Raw genomic sequence first — 20161 nt, 5'->3', positions numbered from 1 at the left:
GGAGATTACAAAAAAAGAAAAGGGAAATACAAAAGACAGAAAAAATACAAAGATAAAAAAATACAATCATTTAAAAATAGAAAAAAAAAACAGATTAAACCTTTACATAACTTTCTTCCTTTACTTACTTCCTTGACCTCCTCACTCCTCCCGTTTTTGTATTCTAGTTCGAATTTTTATTTCAGCAAATCCTTCCAACCTTGTTTTTAACTTAACTTAATAATAATTTGAATTTATTTTTATTTAATCCTTTATATCGTTTCTACCAAAACCACATAGTTTTCTTTTTCCAACACCTTTCTAACAATCCTTAATTTTACAATACTTTTGAAGATATACTTTAATTTTTTTCCAATCTTCTTCCACCGACTCTTCTCCTTGGTCCCGGATTCTGCCAGTCATCTCAGCCAATTCCATATATTCCATCACCTTCCTCTGCCATTCTTCCCGGGTGGGTAGATCTTGTGTCTTCCAATACTTTGCGATAAGTATTCTTGCTGCTGTTGTGGCATACATAAAAAAGGTTCTATCCTCCCTTTGCACCAATTGGCCGACCATGCCCAGGAGAAAGGCCTCTGGTTTCTTCTGAAAGGTATATTTAAATACCTTTTTCATTTCATTATATATCATCTCCCAGAAGACCTTAATCTTAGGGCATGTCCACCAAAGGTGAAAAAATGTGCCCTCAATCTCTTTACATTTCCAACATTTATTATCGGGCAAATGATAGATTTTTGCCAGCTTGACTGGGGTTAAGTACCACCTGTAAATCATTTTCATTATATTCTCTCTTAAGGCATTACATGCCGTAAACAATACCTGTGGTCCATAACCTTTCCCAGTCAGCCATCATAAAGTTATGTCCAACATCTTGCGCCCATTTAATCATAGCAGATTTAACCATTTCATCTTGTGTGTTCCATTTCAACAGCAGGTTATACATTCTTGATAAATTCTTGGTTTTAGGATCTAACAATTCTGTTTCCAATTTTGATTTTTCCACCTGGAAGCCAATTTTCTTGTCCAAATTATAAACCTCCCTTATTTGATAATGTGATGGGATGGTGAGCTGCTTGTGCGTAAAATCCTGATCCCTCAGAGTTTGGCTAAGTTCGCAAACCTCTGTCTGTGATGGAGCTCCTTAAGCATGGCTCCATCAATCGCTCGTAGAATCGGACAGTGGGCGTTTACGGAACTTCTTCCAGCATAAAAGCTCCTTAACGGAAACGCGTCTTCTGGACTCTCGGCGTGACAGTTTCCGCCGAGGAGTGGGTGTCCCTACGGGAGGTCCTGAAACCTCCCCACTGTTCTCGCTTGAAGTGTCTCTGAGCCCTCCCTCCGACTCACTTTCCCTTGGAACTCCACTTCTCCCCCTGCTGGTCCCCTCCTCCGCTGAGTGGTCTCTCTCACCCTCCATGAGCCCTTTCACCTCCTTCGTCTCAGATGACAGTTCCCTGACATCCACCTCCCCTCCAGGGCCCCCTTCACCCCCTTCCCTCCCCTCCTCTGCGGGAGGCGAGGGAGCAAAACCCCTGAAGGATCCTCCCTCATCTTCCGAAGTTTCGAACACTTCCCTCCACCTTTTGCTGTTTCCGGTTTCCAAGTACTCCTCCTCCTCGGAGTCTGTACCTCCTTCCAACTCCGATTCCCTGAATCCCTCCAGTTCCTCCTCATCGTCGGTGGTGCCAAAGTACTCCCTCCGGAACCTCGCTACTGGCTGAGGTTTCCTGGGGAACCTTTGGTGGAACGTTTCGATCAAGATCTCGTCATGGACCTCCTCTGCCTTCACCCAGGTGTTTTCCGACTCCGGTTCCCCTTCCCACGCGACCAAATACTCCACCTGATTACCCTTCCACCTGGAGTCGATGATTTCCGCCACATAGTTGCGGCTTTCCCTTTCTTCTATGGCTGGCCCCCGTGTGGATACCCCTTCACCTTCCCCCCTGTATGGTGACAGTAATGACCTGTGGAATACCGGGTGCAGTTTCATGTGGTTCGGTAACCGGAGTCTGAAAGCCACTGGGTTGACCTGTTGGATGACCTCAAATGGTCCCAATCTTTTGGGTCTCAATTTCTTGCAACCCCCCTTGAACGGCAATCCTTGGGTTGATAGCCAGACCCGACTCCCCACCCTAATTGTTTCGCCTTCCCTTCTGCTCTTGTCTGCCTGCCTCTTATATTCTTCTTTGGCCCTTTCTAAGTTGTGTTGGAGTTGACGATGGATCGCTTCCATTTCTTCTACAAAAAGTTCCGCGGCCGGAACACTCCATCTCTCTCCTCCTTCCCCTGGAAACGCCCTGGGGTGGCACCCATAATTAGCCAAAAAGGGGCTCATCCCGGTGGACACATTCTCTGCATTATTGTAAGCAAATTCCGCTAGTGCCAACTTTTCGACCCAATCGTTTTCTCTGTCATTGACATAACACCTCAGGTATTGTTGAAGGATACCGTTTGCCCTCTCCGCCTGCCCATTGGTCTCAGGGTGCCTGGCAGTCGAAAAGTTGACCTCTACGTGCAACAAGCTCATAAGCTTCCTCCAGAATCTGGACGTGAACTGTTTCCCTCTGTCGGAAACCACCCTCAAGGGGGCGCCATGCAGCCTAAAAATATGTTCTACAAACAATTTCGCTGTCTCTTCCGCCGTGACTGCATGTGAGCAAGCTACAAAGTGACCCATCTTAGTTAACAGGTCTACTACGACTAGTATGGCGGTTTTCCCCTGGGATTTGGGCAGATCAGTCATAAAATCTATCGACACCGCCTCCCACGGTCGTTCTGGTGTGGGTAACGGTTCTAATAACCCCGCTGGTGCCCGCCTTTCTCCTTTGGCTCTCTGGCATTGGTCACACCTTCTCACATACTCCCGTACATCCTCCCTCACCTTGGGCCACCAAAACTCCCTGGTCACCAACCACATGGTCTTGTGTTGCCCAAAATGCCCCGCTGTGGGATTGTCGTGCAGCTGTTTGAGTACTCTCCCCCTCAATTCCCCTTCGGGTATATATAGCGCCCCTTTGTAATACAATGCCCCGTTTCTTTCTTCAAAACCTCCGGGGTCTTCTCCCTCTCTCCTTAAACCTCTGAGCTTATCCTGGGCGTACTCATCATTTACCGTTCCCTCTACCAGTTCTCTTTGCCCCACCCAGGCCGCACCACACACCCAGTGGTCCTCTGGGATAATATGTCTCTCTTCTGGCGCTCCCTCCCCCTCCAAATATTCAGGTTTGCGAGAGAGAGCGTCCGCTCTGATGTTTTCTGGACCTGGCACATAGCAGATTTCAAAATGGAATTTGGAAAACTCCTGGGCCCATCTCACTTGTCGTTGGTTGAGCACTCGTGCCGTTCTCCAATACTCCAAATTCTTGTGGTCCGTACACACTTGCACCTTATGCTGTGCGCCAATTAGTAAGTGTCTCCATCTCCGGAACGCTTCGTGAATGGCGAGTAGTTCTCGGTCATATACCGTGTAGTTCCTCTCGGATTTGTTCAGCTTACGCGAAAAGAAGGCACACGGTCTCCATTCCGACTTACTGCTCCCTGGCTGAAGCAGCACCGCCCCCACCGCCCGGTCTGAGGCATCAGTTTCCACTCTCATGGGTTTTTGTAAATCCACATGCAGGAGCTGTTCTTCCGAAGCGAATGCCTTTTTCAATTCCTCAAAAGCGTGCTCCGCCTCCGCCGTCCAAACGAATTTCTTCTTGCTGCTTAGACAGTCCGTGATGGGAGCCGTTAAGTGGGCAAAGTTCTTGATGAATTTACGGTAAAAGTTCCCAAACCCTAAGAACCTTTGCACATCTTTTTTCGTTTTCGGTGTCTTCCATTCCAGCACCGCCTGGACCTTGCCTGGATCCATGGCTAATCCCTTGTCTGATAAGCGGTACCCCAGGAATTCCACCTCCTTGGTGTGGAACTGACACTTCTCCAATTTCACCCACAACTGGTTTGCTTGCAGCTGGCTCAGCACTTCCCTGACATCCTTTACATGCTGCTCCTCATTCTCTGAATATATCAGCACGTCATCGAGGAAGGCCACGCAATTCTTGTAGAGCAAAGGTCCCAGTACATGGTTCATGAGCGATTGAAAACAGGCGGAGCCTGCTTGTAATCCAAAGGGCATAACGAGATATTCGAAAGCCCCTAGGGGGGTGAACATCGTTGTCTTCCATTCGTCCCCCTTCTTTATTCGTATCAGGTTGTAAGCTCCTCTCAGGTCCAGTTTCGCGAATATCTTTCCCTTCCTCACCCTGGTCAAAATGTCATCAATCCTGGGCATGGGGAAAGTCACTGGTTCTGACACGGCATTCAACCGCCGGTAGTCCACGACCAATCTCGGTTTATCCGTGTTTTTTTTGTCCACAAAAAACACTGGGCTGCCCCCCACCGCTCTGGACTCTCTGATGAAACCTCTCTTCAGGTTTTTGTCAATAAACTCCCTCAACTCCTGCATTTCCCTGTCTGACATGGCGTACAGCTTGCCCACGGGGAGCTGGGCCCCAGGGACCAGGTTAATTTGGCAGTCAAAGTCTCTATGCGGTGGTAGTTTATCTGCTTCCCTTTCGCTGAAGACCTTGCTCAGGTCAGCGTATTGTTTGGGCACCTTCCCTTTGTCCGCCACTTCCGTCCCTGCTAGGGAGGCTTTTGCCCCTTCTGGCACCTTCCCCTCTTTGCAGTGTTCCAGGCAATGTGCTGACCCAAAGGAGACCACTCTCTGATGCCAGCCCACCAGCGGGTCATGCAACGCTAGCCAGCTCATTCCCAAAATGACTGGCGCCCCTCCCAGGGTGGCTACATTGAACGCTATCCTTTCGGTGTGCCTTGCCACCCTCATAACCATTGGGACGGTCTGTAGGCTAACTTCTCCCCCCAACAGCTCCCTCCCATCGATCGTGGTGACCTGCAGGGGGTTGCTTAAAGGGAGTGTCTGTATCTGGTGTTCAGCTGCAAACTCCTTGCTCATAAAATTACAGGAGCTGCCTGAGTCCAACAGCGCCTTGGTCTTCAGTGGGTATCCGTTTGCCAGCTCTAGCCACACCTCTATTACTAGGGCTGGTCTTGGAGGTTCCGGAGTGGGCACTTTTACTGCTCCTTGGCCTGTCTGCAGTGCCCTGACAGTGGCAGACAGGCGTTGGCTTTTACTGGCTCCTGGACTTCCTCCTCCTTCCCCCCAACAGCTCCCGCCATCCCTTGCCATTCCTTTCTTTGCGGGCAGACTCTGGCAAAGTGACCTGGCTGCTGGCAGAGATAACATTTCTTGGCGCTCTTTCCCTCCTTCTTCCTCCCTTCACTGGGATTTGAAACTGCGCACGCGCGCGCTGTTCCAACCTCCATCGGCTCTCCGGGCGGGAAACTTGGTTCTGGAATCTCTGGAATGCGGAAATCCCTCCAACGCTCTCCTTTCCCCTCCCGCTTCTCCAAGGCTCTTGCCTCCTGGCGCGCTCCAATGGTCAGCGCTGATTTGGTCAGCTGGTCCATAGACTCCGCCCTGGGCGCCCGGGAAAGTTCGTCTTTCACCGCCGAAGAAAGCCCCTCTTCAAAGAGCATTTGAATGGGTTCCGCCGATAGGTCCCACCCCAATTTATGTATCAACATTGTAAACTCAGTCCAGTACTCACGAACCGATCGGCTCCCCTGTTTGCAAGCCATCAATTGTCTGCGCACCAGTCCCTGTTCAATCTCGCTGGAAAACATCAAATCCATGGCGCGAAAAAACTTCCTCGCGTCCTTCAGCATGTCACTATTCCCTGCCATCAGGGGCCTGACCCAGTCTCTCGCCCCTCCTTCGAGATGGCCAATCACAAACGCCACTCGCGATGCCTCATCGGGAAAGTCGTTAAACTGCAGTTCAAGAGCATACTGCATCTCTGTCCTAAAGGCTTGGTAGTTCCTGGGGTCCCCCCCCAAACTTCTGCACCATTCCTGGCATCTTTCTTGCTAGTGTAGCGCCTTTTGCCTTTTCTGCATCCTGCGCCCTCCTTTCTTCTAGCCTCGCCGTTTGCATTGCTAGCTGGAGTTCCAACACTCTGTACCTTTCTTCCAGACTTGGACTTTCTCCAGCTCCTGCTGCTCCTCCGGCTCCGGCTGGGTTGCTCATGATGCCTCTCTGCACAAGCTGCTTTCAGGGACTGTCCGATTGCTGTGATGGGATGGTGAGCTGCTTGTGCGTAAAATCCTGATCCCTCAGAGTTTGGCTAAGTTCGCAAACCTCTGTCTGTGATGGAGCTCCTTAAGCATGGCTCCATCAATCGCTCGTAGAATCGGACAGTGGGCGTTTACGGAACTTCTTCCAGCATAAAAGCTCCTTAACGGAAACGCGTCTTCTGGACTCTCGGCGTGACAGTTTCCGCCGAGGAGTGGGTGTCCCTACGGGAGGTCCTGAAACCTCCCCACTGTTCTCGCTTGAAGTGTCTCTGAGCCCTCCCTCCGACTCACTTTCCCTTGGAACTCCACTTCTCCCCCTGCTGGTCCCCTCCTCCGCTGAGTGGTCTCTCTCACCCTCCATGAGCCCTTTCACCTCCTTCGTCTCAGATGACAGTTCCCTGACAGATAATAATGAAGCCAGTCTCGTACTTTAGTTTTTAAACTGTCAAAGCTCTTCAGTTTTAATCTATCTCCATCCTGTTCCAAAATTTCCCAATATTTTGGCCAATTTGTCTCCATATTAAGTTTTTTCAGAGCCTTAGCCTCCATTGGTGACAACCACCTTGGCGTTTTACTTTCAAGCAAGTCCTTATATCTCATCCAGACATTAAACAGTGCTTTCCTGACAATATGGTTTTTAAAGGCTTTATGTGCTTTAACCTTGTCATTCCACAAGTATGCGTGCCATCCAAAAACATTATTGAAACCTTCTAGATCCAAAATGTCCGTGTTTTCAAGAAGCAGCCAATCTTTCAGCCAGCAAAATGCGGCTGATTCATAGTAAAGTTTAAGGTCTCGCAGGGCAAATCCACCTCTTTCTTTGGCATCAGTTAATATCTTAAATTTTATTCGAGGTTTCTTGCCCTGCCAGACAAATCTAGAGATATCTCTCTGCCACTTCTTGAAACAGTCCATCTTGTCCAAAATTTGCAATGTTTGAAACAAAAACAACATCCTAGGCAATACATTCATCTTTATCGCAGCAATTCGGCCCAGCAGTGATAGCTTCAATTTTGACCATATTTCTAAATCCTTTCTCACTTCCGTCCAACATTTTTCATATCTTTAAATAAATTCACATTTTTAGCAGTCATATGAACCCCTAGATATTTCACTTTCTTAACCAATGTTAATCCTGTCTCCTTCTGAAACCTCTCTTTCTCAATCACTGTTAAATTTTTCTCTGACACCTTAGTTTTCAGCTTGTTCAACTTAAATCCCGCGACTTGACCAAATTCTTGAATTAATTGCAATACTCTTTTAGTACTGGATTTTGGCTCCTGTAATGTCAAAACTAAATCATCAGCAAAAGCTTTCAATTTATACTGTTTTAGCTCCGAGTTGTATACCTTTAACCAATTGGTCTTTTCTAATCATATTGAGCAAAACCTCCAGGAATGGAGAGATTGGGCAACCCTGTCGTGTTCCTTTCTCAATCTTAAACTCTTCTGTAACTACATTATTCACAATTAACTTAGCTTTTTGTTCTGAATAAATTGCACCTATACCGTTTTCAAAACCTTGGCCTACCCCCATTCCCTGTAAATTTTTCTTCATAAAACTCCAAGAAATATTATCAAAGGCGGGAGGGATACATCATATAACTCAGACACAATAGACATTACACTTGAATGTATTTTGAAAAACACTTATTTGGAACTATAAGTTAGCATGCTTTGTAAAGGGACGGGAATGTCTTGAGAAAGCCTTGTTGGCTTCAGCCAGCCCATGGCCTTCTTCCATGTTTTCATGCACAGTCTTGGGAAAAACTCACCAGCATCAGACGTCCCTGGGGCAGGAGAAACAGATGGTGGTGGGGAATGGCTACCATCCGACAGCATCATCCGGGCACCTCCACTGGCTTCAGCCTGAAAACTTAATCTCTAACTTCAGCCTGCCCACTGCCAAAAGCTCCTTCTATTCATGAATATCCACCAGTCACCTTTCACACATCCCATTTACACTCTTTTACACACCATGTGCCTCAACCACATTCAAAACCTCCCATTCACAAACACACGGCCAGCCGACATCCACGAAGAACACCATTTGCTCATCTTTCACTCTCCATTCAGCCTTGATTCCAAATGAGAACCCCACTGGCTTCCACCCACCAGACATCTGCCAACTTCCACTAGGTCCATCAGCACACATCAGCCAACTTCAGATCATGGATATCAGCCAATCCCTCTTAGGAAGTAAACTTGCCTTGTTATCGTTCCATAGCCTCCTGCAGCATCCTTCATAGCATCCTCCACTCACCTGCCAATTTTGTCTCCTCCAAGTGGAAGAAGACTGGGCAGTGCTGAATATCACAACTGCTGCCTGCTGTGTTCTGCTGGAGAAGAGGAAAAAGCCCCACCTTTATATCCACTCAGCAGACATGTGCCTTTGTGACATCACAGTCAGTCCTCAGCCAATGGCCACAGAGTAGGGTGCATCATCAGAACCTCTTCAAGCCTCGCAGTTGTGGGTACACCCCAGCAGTGATTCATTTTTGTGTGTGTTTGTTTATGGTTAAAAATACCGTATTTTTCACTCCATAAGACGCACCTAGTTTTTAGAGGAGGAAAGGGGGAAAGCCCCATTTTTTTTGGGGGGGGGATCAGCTCACAGTTGTGCAGCTTCTTTTGCAAAGGGGAAAAGCCCCTTTTTTGAGGATCAGCTCAAAGTTGTTGAGCTTACTTTGTAAAGGGAAAAAATCCTGTTTTTATGGGGTTTAACTCGCAGTTCTGCAGCTTCTTTAGGAAAGGAAAGGGAGCCGTTTCTACAGTTTCCAGACAGATAATCTAATCAGCCAGTCACATGTCGCTGGGAAAACAAACAGCCTCCATCTGCAGAACATTCAACAATGGAGGCCTGGACAAGGGGGCGGGGCCAGAAAGGGAGCCAGCGATTGGCCACACATTCACTCCATAAGACGCACAGACATTTCCCCTTACTTTTTAGGAGGAAAAAAGTGCGTCTTAGGGAGCGAAAAATACGGTATTTATTACAGGCCACCCTTCACGGGTACAGTTACTGAACCGGGGAAGATTGTTCAGTCTGAGGACCACCCTCCCACAAAGGCAACATCTCAGGGGCTGCATGCCAGCAGTGGGCAGAGGCAGGGGCAAAAATTAGATACAGCCAGATGCAAGGATGGGTGGAGCAGCAGATGTGGCTCTTTTCTTTGCACAGGAGTCTCCACTCCAGCTGTGCAAAAGTCAAAAGTTTACGCACTCTCCTGTCTCTCCAATTCAGGAAAGCAAGAGGCATCACACAGTTCATGGACACATTCCAGCCGGGCAAGAACACCTGAGGAGCATGTGGAGCAAGGCCAGCAAGGGGTGTATCCTGGGGAGAGCCCTGGGGGTCAGAAAGTATTCTGAAGAGCCACATTTGGTCTGAAGACTGGAAGGCCTCCATCTGATCCCAAACTAATGATTTAAAAACTCCAAGGATCATCTCCAACCTCAGTCACATTCAGAGTAGTCCCACTGAATCAATCATCACTTAAGACCCACTGATTTCAGTGGGTCTGCTCTGAGTAACAGAAGAGCTATCTAGTGACTGATCAATTAAAACCCTATTTCTCCAATTTAGATTCCTTCCCCCCCATTGGTAAAGGATGTCTCTGAGCATGAGCAAAGTGCTGTCTTCATTGGGGTAAGCACAAAAAACGCCCTCCTCATAGATCAGAATCTAATAATACAAAAAGAGATTGTGAAGAGCTCCAAAAGGACCTCTCCAAACTTAGTGAGTGGTAAAATGGCAAAGGCAATCCAATATTAACAAGTGTAAAGTGATGCACAATCTTAATTTCATGCTCATGGGGTCTGAACTGGTGGTGACTGGCCAGTAACAAGACCTTTGTGGATAGTTCGACGAAGATGTCAACCTTGTATGCAGCAGCTGTGAGAAAGGCAAATTCCATGCAAGGAATCACTAGGAAAGAAATTGGAAATAAAACTGCCAATATCATCATGCTGTTACACAAATCTATGGTGCAACTGCATTTGAAATACTGTGTATAGTTTCTTGTCACTTCATCTCAAAAAGGATATTGTAGAGTTGGAAAAGGTTCAGAGATAAGCAATCAAAATGACTCCCCTATGAAGAAAGCTTGCAGCATTTGGGACTTTATAGTGGGGGGGGGGGGGAAGATGAGTCAGAGGTGACATGATAAATTATTCTAAAATGATGCATGGCACTAGACTTCATGGACATCCAACAAAACTGAATGTGGGACAGATAAAAGAAAGGACTTCTTCACACAGCACAGAGTTAAACTGTGGAACTCACTGTCACAGGAGAAAGTGATGACCATCAACTTGGATGACTTCAACAAAGGATTAGACAAATTCACGGGGGTTTAGGGTATAGCCTCTATGGTCAGAGGGAGCAATACCTCTGAATCCCAGTTGCTGGAAACTCCAGGAGGGGAGAGTTGCTCTTGTGCTCAGATCTTTGCTGGCTTCCCACTGGCCCATCTGGTTGGCTCCTGTGAGAACAGGATGCGAGACTAGATGGGCCACTGGCCTGATCTAACTGGCTTTTCTTATGTGTTGTCAAAGTGAATATGGGGACAGGATTTGCCTCTGGATTCTGCTGCAAAATCTGGTGCTGTGTTTCTGTTTGTCTCTGATGTATATCCTGTTGTGTATGCTATGGATTTGAGGGCTGTGACTGTGAGCAAGACTGTGACTGCAGCCCAATGCCTATGGGAAAGTTGTTGAGAATGGGCGGTAGATTAAGAATATAGGAAACTGCCTCATATTGGGTCAGACCATTGGGCCATGTAGCCTAGTATTGTCTACACTGACTGGCAGCAGCACTCCAGGGTTTCACACTGCTCTACCACTGAGCTCCCTTCTCTGTCTTCCAAAGAATCCTGCTTTCCCCATCATGAGAGATGGAAAGGGATGCAAGGCAGCTTCCTTGAAGAGACCCCTTTCTTGCTGTCGCTGCTCCAGATGTAGTAACCTTGAAATGTCTGGTGCCTCATTAGGACTTCCATCCTGGTCACATGATGGTGCCTTGAAACTGCTGGGTACCTTGCGGTTTCTGGATGTAGGTTACAAAAAGCCTGTGATAATTGGCTTTGGAGAGCATCAAAGTGGGACGAGCACCAGGGGGGATGTGAACAGCTCCCTTTCTTCTGCTTATGCATCTCAGTCCAGCTCCCATAACCATGCCAGCATTGCGGATGGATTGTTGCAGGGGTGGAGAAACCTATCCTGTTCTGCTGTGTCCCAGGGGAATGCAGGGGAAATGGGTGAATAGGACCAGAGACTAGGGCAAGGCAGATCAGGACCTTGGACAGTTACGGCGAGTCAAGAGCATAAGGACCTGGGAGAGCTCCTAGTGAGTCAGGGAAGATGTCTCAGCAAAGGCTTGGAGTCATCTGATGCCTTCAAAAGGCTACAAAGTCTTGACCTTCTAGTGATTTTGCCTCCCCTCCCCTCACCAGAGTACTGTTTGCACTATGTCATTGTTATGTAGCTTATTCTGCAGTTGCATGTGGTTGTAGAGCAGGGAGGCTGCAGGAGAATCAGACTCTGAGTATGATGAGAGAGCTACCACATCAGGCATAGGCAAACACGGCCCTCCAGATGCTTTGGGACTACAATTCCCATCATCCCTAACCACTGGTCCTGTTAGCTAGGGATCATGGGGGTTGTAGTCCCAAAACATCTGGGGGCCCGAGTTTGCCTATGCCTGCACCACATCCTCAGGCTAGGGCAGTGTAGCAGGCAGTGCTGAGGGTTACTCCTCAAGTGGGGTGACGTGCATTATTTGAACCAGAGTCCTCCTCAAAATTAACACTGGGACCTTGAGGATGGGGTCATGACACAACTTACCGCTCTTTTGAAAGCATGCACAAAATGTCTGTAGTATGTGCGAATGAGGTCTGTACGGCTGCATTTGTACATCACCCTGAAATGCAGTTTAACACGTTAAGAATGAGCCATATTATCCTATCTTCTGATGAGGGTGAGAGGAGGAGTTCAGAAGCTTTTGCTTTGACTTTCCACCAGCCACAGTTTAGTGTGTTGCCCAAACCTTAAACTGTGGTTCATGTTAAGTATGGTTTGTTCATATGGCTTGTTTGTGCTTCATATCAATCAGGCTTCTTTAAACAAACCATACTTTCCTTTGCAAATGTCTGCAGGAAATGGAGTGAAGCAAACTTAAGACGAGATATTAGAAATAGATTTGTCCATTCCTGAAATTGGCTCATTCTTGTCAACCGTAGCTTAGTGTGATGTCCAAACTGGGACAGTGTTTGAAAGTACCCACACAGAGTGTTTGGGGGCAGTTGAGCTCTGCTCAGGCCAGAGTGCGCTGGCGATGAGTGGTGCTTTCCTTCCCTCTGTTCCTCCTGTGCTTCAAGACCCACCCAGATGTGGGCAGGCTTTGGCACAAAGGACAGAGTGCCAGAGGGGCTGGTGCTCCTTGGCTTCACCTCTGCCCATCTTGCAGAAAAGGGAGAAGGGGAGTCTGAGCTCCCACCCTGCTGTTGATCAGAGCTGGGTGGTCAGATGTAGTTTGCTGATACTTGGTTGCATTTTAACTCTAACTTTGGTAAAGTGCCCTGGCAACTGGTTGTGTGAGGAGGAGGTGCATCTCTCAATTTCGGTTTCTCTTTGTTTCTCATTTTTTACAATCTGGTGTTCAGTTCTTCACATTTCCACACCACATATGCATATAATCCTTTCAAAAACTCATCAGTATTTAGTGCTGTTTTCTCCTAATATATGCATCTGGGCATGCAACATTGCCCAATATGATGCATTTTTCTGTTATTTTCATTAACGTATGCATTTGTATGCACATTGTATATGCAGTTTTGCACATGTTACTTGACTGGAGAACTGCATTGAAAAATTCAGAAAAGTATGCATTTCCAAGGATGAGTTTGCATACTGTTTTGGAAATGGTGATTTAGGCAAGTCTGCCTTTGAATGTGACCTGAGTTGAATTTCTCATTCCTTCCCCATTGAATGTTGGTGTAAAAACCAGATAGAGATACTTAATAAAACCTGAGCTGAGCTTTGTAGCTGTCACTTTAACTGCCATTTGATCTGCAGCAGCGAGCAGGTTGGGTTCTGTTTCATCTGGCTATTTCTCTCACTCTTTCTGGATAGTATTAACAAAACTCTCCTACATAGAGTCATTGAAGATAATCAAGGCACATGTAGAAATATTGCTCACATTCAAATAGGCTGTTCTATGGCTCTGAATGTAGATTAGAAACTTTTTATGAAGTTCTCTGTGGAGCTCTGTAAGGATGAGTTCACCATTCTTCTTGGGTTTGCCATAACTAGACTGCCACTAGAGGAAGGCAGGGAGGTTTCTTCCCACTCTGGCCAGAGCCAATAGAAAGGAGGTATTTCCCCGCTCTCTGACAGAGCCAATAGAAAGTAGGATATTTCTGTGCCTACATTTCCCAACCTGCCTTGGGGTCTAAAAAGGGGGAAAGGTGCAATCTTAAAGGGGCAGCATTGTTATTCCTTCTACCTAATACTAATACAGTGGTACCTCAGGTTACATATGCTTCAGGTTACATACGCTTCAGGTTACAGACTCAGCTAATCCAGAAATAGTACCTCGGGTTAAGAACTTTGCTTCAGGATGAGAACAGAAATCGCACGGCGGTGGCGTGGCGGCAGCGGGAGGCCCCATTAGCTAAAGCTTCAGGTTAAGAACAGTTTCAGGTTAAGAACGGACCTCCGGAACCAATTAAGTACTTAACCCGAGGTACCACTGTACACAGATTTGCTGTCACTAAATAACTGAACCCTGTGGGGGCAGAATAGGCTCCGTACCAGGAAAGGTTCCACTTGCACTCTAAAAGGGATCCAACAAGAGGGATGAGAGAGGTCTGCTTGCACCTTCTGTTAAAACAAGAGAAGGGACTCCTTTTCAGCCTGAGGGCCACATGTCTCAGTGGGCAAACTTCCGGGCTGGCATTTGCCAATGGTGGGTGGAGCCAGAGGCCACAGTGGGTGAAGCAACCCTTCCTTTTGCACATGTTCATTGCACGTTGTCCCAGCCATGCAAATACCAAATATATATCTATCCATCCTCTATTCAGGCATGCAAAGGACATGACTGTAATTCAGGAGCACATTCTAGTCTCTGATGAGAGTGCAGAACTGGGGAAATGAGTTTGGGGAGAGGACCTGGCCCAGGGAAGGTGATAATGATCTGTAACTAAAAAAGGGCACACCTGGTACTGGAGTCGGGATCATGTGGGGTGCGCATTGTGGAGTTTTGTTTTTAAAATGCTTTGAGGGTTCTCTGCTGCCCTCCTCTGGTGAGCACCAGAATTTGCCCACCATATTGCAGCCATCACTGGAGCAGACCCTTCACCATGCAGTTGACCCAAGTGTGACCTTATAAACTTTTTATTCTCAGCTTGAAAAAACAGATTGGGTGGTCAAAAGCACAATATCCCATCTTCCCATAATGGGATGGGATTGCCTTTCTGCTTTTTAACTTTGAGCCTCTGTAGCAAAGCATTCTAGGCCTGTCATAGTCACCCTGACAGGTCCCGTTTTGTCCATAGAGAATAACACTAGCAATAAAGACCCCAGGTACATAAAACAAGAATGCAGAGGAAAGGAATTTGCTACCTTGAAAAGTTTGTTGTTTCTAGGTCTGGAGACCTTTTGGAGGTGGTGGGTGGAATGTTTATTTCTCTATTTTTGTGTAAAAAACCCCCACAGTTTCATTTTTTAAAAAACAACAGCAAAGCGGTTTACGATCTCACATAACAAATTTAAATTGCAACCTCCCCCATTTCCCACTTTGCTCTGTCCTTTGTGCAGGTGCAAGAGATCCTGGGTGACCAACCAGAGGTGAAAGAGAAGATGTTCACCGTCTTAAAGCAATATGCAGCTGAGAGGAAGGTTGATTACTTAGCTTACGCCCTCCCCATGATCCTCACCAAGGACTCGCACCATCTCCTTATAGACAATATCAGGTACTGAGTTTTGGACACCTTTTCTATGCGATCCTCCCTGCCCTTGTTGATAACCTTCATGCATGTGAGACGAGTGGCACAAAGGTCTCTGAGTGCCCCAGCACACCTGATTTCTTCAATGGCTATCCCTGATGGCTGTGTTGTACCTCTAACCAGTGGCAGAGCTTCATGCTCCGGCACCGGGGGGCGGAGAGCAGGCAGGGGCGGGGCTGGCGCATGTCCTGGGGGCGGGGCACACTACCTGCAGGGGTGTGGCGCCCAGTGTGGGCGAGGGGGTGGCTGCGATGGCACCCTACCGGGATCGTGCTGCCGGTGGTGGTGCACTCTCCCTGCACCCCTCTTCTTCCACCAGTGCCTCCAATGTCAGAGGCAGCAATGCTTCCGAATGCCAGATCCTGGAAACTGGTTGCCTTTTGTGCTTGGGTACATGACCCAGAAAAACTGTCTGCAGACAAACGTCAGCTCCCTCAGCCAGTAAAGCGAGATGAGCGCTGCAACCCCAGAGTCGTTCACGACTGGACTTAACTGTCAGGCGTCCTTTACCTTTACTTTTTTATTGCTTGGGAACTTTTCACAGGCATCTGGTTGGGCACTGTGAGAAAAGGATGCTGGACTTTATGGGCTTCCTTTGGTTTGATCCAGCTGCAGTGCTCATCTTACCTTCCTGCTGGCCTGCTTTGCCTCTGTTATCCTCTTCCATCTCTTCCGTGCCAGGATGGGTGAATCTGCCAATTCCAGGTTCTCTCAGTTTCTCTGTTTTCCAGTTTTCAGCTCAGTCTGCCACTTTCTTGCACCAGCTTACAATTTTTTTAGATAGAGGAAGTCCTCACAGAACTTTGAGGGCGCTTTTCTCCTGAACATACAAATTTCTGTAAGGAATTTTGCCTAATGCGGACATTTTTGCGAGGAATTTTCCCTAACATCACACATTTTTGCATGTCCATTTCACCGGTATATATGAATCTTTTGCCCACACATACTTGCCCCCACCGTTTGGTTGGAGAACTGCATTGCTGAATTCAGAGCAAATGTCAAAAGGATCACTGTATTTCAGTTCACATATTGGGTGCGTTGGTATTAAATGGTGAACCAAACCAAATTTCTTCCCGATTCCTACCTGCGTACTCTGCACGTAAGCACTCCCACCCCTCTCCTTGGGATTGTGGGATGATGGCATTTGGATTGGTTTATTCTATTATTTTTAAAATTGTAATTAAGCCCAGATAACATTGCTGGGGGTGGGAAACAAAGAACAGAATGTGGCAGGTTTGAGATGCCGTAATATCCAGGATTGTGCTCAAGAGACTGGGAAGAATGTTGGCAAATGGAATCAGGTTTGTCTTAAGCTCAGGCTGTGTGGTTAGTTGGCATCCCACTATGCCTAACCCTTTGTGAGTTTTTTTCCTGGATATTGCAATTTCTCCTGGTTCCACAGATTACAAGCAGGAGTTGGGAAAACAGGGCCAGATGGAGGCCTGATTGCTTAATGACCAGGAGCTCCCAGGGTCTCTAATCCCTGCTATGAGCCTCACGTGCAGACAGTGCCCCACTGCGGAATAATCCCCGGGGATACGAGAGGGGAAGACATAGTGCAGGCTGGGAAGGCGACTTCATCTGGGCAACATTCTCCTCTCCATTAGTCTAAGCTAGCAACACTGAAATCTAGAATCCTAGAAGGGAACCAAAGGTCCCATCAACCCCCTGCAATGCAGGAATCGCAGCTCAGGAAGCTCTGACAGATGACCATCTAAACCTCTGCTTAAAAACCTCCAATGAAGGAGAGTCCACCACCTTCTCAGGGAGTCCGTTCCACTGTCGACCAGCTCTTACCATCAGAAAAGTCTTCCTAATGTTTAATTGGAATCTCCTTCCTGGTCACTTGGTTTGGGTTCTACCCTCTGGAGCAGCTAAAAACAAACTTGCTCCATCTTTTCATATCTGAAGGTGACTATCACATCACCTCTCAGTCTTCTCTTCTCCAGGCTAAACGGACCCAACTCCCACAACCGTAGCTCAATATAGCCTTTGTTTCCAGATCCTTGATCATCTTGGCCACCCTCCTCTGCACATGCCCAGCTTGTCAACATCCTTCTTAAACTGCGGTGCTCAGAAATGGGCTTAATATTTCCAACTCTAACTGAAAATCTGGCTTCCTCCATCTTGATTTTTTAAAAAGAATTTCTAGGTTTCTGGGCATTTTCTAATAAAGTTCATACGCAGATACTTCGTGGGTCAGAGAATCTTGTTGCCTCTTGTTGCATGAGAATGCCAATGCCATAATTTTACCTTCTTTGACACATTATTATCATGTATCTATTTACAATATTTTTCTCTTGCTGTTCGTCCTGAAACAACTCCCAGAGCGGCTTACAAATGTCAGTGATAAGACATTCCTCTGCCCACATGTGTACAAACTAAAAGACACAACACAAAAGGAAAAATGGATTGGGAGGGTGGAAAACAGAAAACTGCAATTATCTTTACTATGTTGCTTTTTTTTTAAAAAAAGTACTGCTTTAAAAGCTTTAGAGCTCTCAAAACTTCCCTATGAGGTGGGCCTCTGTGGCCCCATTACCCATATGGGAAAACTGAGTCGAAAAGAGAGCGAGCAAGAGAGAGAAAGAAAATCTTGCTCAAGGTCAGACAATGAAACCGTGGCAGAGTCTTTGCTGCTATTGTTCTCACTTGGAACCTTCCAGGGCTGACCTTCCAGGGCCCTGCATCTGACACCATGCAGAGTGGATTCCAGGGTTGGGCTCTGATATCATGCTCAGCTCTGCCACTTGTGCTGTGGGATTGAGACAACTTTCCTGCTGCTTTTGCTTTGGGGGAGGGAGAGTGCCTGTGTGTGTGTGTGTGTGTTAATGCATGTGTGGTGTGAGATTGTTAATCATTCCCCATCTCCCTCCTTGCGCACCCTTGACTGCGGCTGTAGTCTCCCATGCCCAGCAATGCATCTCTGACATTCCAAGGAGAGACAAGAACCTTCTGTGGCTGCCTGACTGGATCTTCCTTCATTGCTGATTTCCACCACCAAGGGGAGCGGGGTGGGAGAACTGTACTCTTCCGGACAGCCTCTTGTGTTGTATACAGTACACCACCCTCCTCTTTTGCAGGAGCGATTGATATCTTCCTTGCATAGCATTTTACTTGTAGCATCCTCCCTGACTCCCTACATCCGACACATGCTAAATCCTCTGGCTGGATCAAAGACCCCCTGCATCTGCCACCCCCACCACATTCTTCACTAGACTCGTTCCCCCCTTCCCCTTTAATCATTATTATTTGTTTGCTTATTTATTTGTTTTATTCTTTTTTTCTGGCTCCCATGGATTTCTAACCTATTTATCCAGAATTAAGCTCTATCTGATTTTAATTTGCTGACATTTTCTTTATCCCTTTGGCTGGGGTGGGGAGGCGAGGGGCTGAGCACGTGCTTCTCCTGTTTGTGTGTCTCTCCAACCCCCCCCCCAACACTGCCATATGGTTTGCACACACTGGAAAAGTGCACATTTTTAGTCTCCCATTCAAGGATGCGAGAGAAGAACGACAGAATCGGAAGATGAGCTGTCTTGGGTAAGTGGCAAATTGGTCTTTTATTGGACTCAGAAGGCTCTGTGTGTGTGTGTGTCTGTGTGTGTGTGTGTGTGTGTGTGAGAGAGAGAGAGAGAGAGAGAGAGAGAGAGAATGCCTTTATGATTTTTTTACTCAAACCACTTAATTCTGCAATGAATTGTAGCACACTGCATCTGCAAAGGTTTGCTGGCATCCTCTAGGAGCAAGGAGAAAGGGAAGCAAAGAAAACAACCGGCTTTTGCAGATGTGACCCGGTTAAAGAGGGAGAGGGAGAGAGAGAGAGAGACAAACTTTTTATTTTAGACTTACAATTCTGCTGCAGTCTGGTAGACGCATGAGAGTCCTCCTGTCCAAAGTGTTTCATGACAAAAAGGGATTTCCGGGCTCTCGTTACCAGGGAAATGGTGGCCTGGACACCATGGGGTTACTGTCACACACCAAGGTCAGCGGGGGTGACCAGATGTTGTGGCAAGACGGGGCAGTTAGGGGCTGCTGGTGGGTAATCTTGATGATGGAGACGGCTGATGCTCAAAGCTTGAGATGACTTTGGACCGCTGTTAAATCTGCAGGGGGATTGCAGAGAAGCTGGGTGCTACACTTTTTGGGAAAGGGTTCTTTTAAAATAGTGATTCTAGACCCGTGATCCTAAAGCTTCTTGGTCCCCCACTGATGTGAGAATAGGTTCTTTCTGGGTGCATGCATTACACTGGCACAGGTCACATAGACCAACAGTCCATCTAGCTTAGTGTTGTCTACACTGACTTGCAGCAGTGGTTCTCCAGGGTTTCAGGCAAGGACTTCCACCCCCCAGCTGTATCTATAGATGCCACTGGAGATTGAATCCTGGAAACTTCTGCATGCAAAGCAGATGCTCTACCACTGATCTAGACACATTGTGGTCAGACACCCAATCCCCTTCGTTATTACAATCTGAAGAGGCAGGGAGTAATGGCAAAATATTTGAACCAGCTCAGGCTGATATGGGTGGAGAAATTCACTTCAGCTCAGTTTGCATTGTAGTGTGAACCTTACCTGATTTTCAGTTGTGGAACCAACATGCAGATAGAAACACATCTATCGGTTGATATTTGGATTGCAAAAGCTGGGTTCTCCCCCCACAAAAAAAAGCATATTAAAATTTATACGTTGGGGGGAAAGTGTGTGTATATGTGAAAATAACGTACCAAAAATCCACTAAATGAGTTTGCAAAAATGTGCAAATTACATGCAAAATGTATATATTTAGGAGAAACATGTCCTGTAATGTTGATGAATTCTGATGAGGACTTTGAAAAAAATTTCTTCACACTCGTGAAGAAAAGTGGCAAGCTGGAAAAATAAGAAACTTGGAAAAACTGAAATGGGCAGATTAGGGCAGAAGTATGCAAGCTTTCAGTCTTCAAAGAATTCTTCCCTTGGTGGAATGGAAAGTGAACTCACTAGAGTCAGCTTGGTGGGTTCCAAGCTACTGGAAAA

At 46.9% G+C, this 20161-nt stretch overlaps 2 protein-coding genes across 5 annotated transcripts in view; one reads left to right on the top strand and one right to left on the bottom strand.

The window, feature by feature from the left end:
* The window catches only part of ZDHHC4 (zDHHC palmitoyltransferase 4), a 28135-nt gene extending 19716 nt beyond the window's left edge, over nucleotides 1-8419 (bottom strand). Inside the window, exon 1 of the mRNA XM_083584720.1 lies at nucleotides 8397-8419. The gene's annotated coding sequence lies outside the window, so the exon portion shown is untranslated. The remainder of the gene's footprint in view (nucleotides 1-8396) is intronic.
* Nucleotides 1-20161, top strand: part of GRID2IP (Grid2 interacting protein) — a 68671-nt gene that overhangs the window by 3692 nt on the left and 44818 nt on the right. For 3 of the 4 annotated variants that reach the window (XM_083584697.1, XM_083584696.1, XM_083584695.1), the window contains exon 2: nucleotides 14955-15109. In XM_083584697.1, the coding sequence (XP_083440823.1) occupies nucleotides 14955-15109 (155 nt within the window). Of the gene's footprint in view, nucleotides 1-14954; nucleotides 15110-17953; nucleotides 18686-20161 lie in introns of those variants that run through there. The other variant, XM_083584698.1, reaches the window with a different exon arrangement.

Source organism: Podarcis filfolensis (genome assembly GCF_964270895.1).
Source record: "Podarcis filfolensis genome assembly, chromosome: 14".
In the NCBI taxonomy this organism is placed as follows: domain Eukaryota; kingdom Metazoa; phylum Chordata; class Lepidosauria; order Squamata; family Lacertidae; genus Podarcis; species Podarcis filfolensis.
This window is presented reverse-complemented; position numbering and strand designations above follow the sequence as displayed.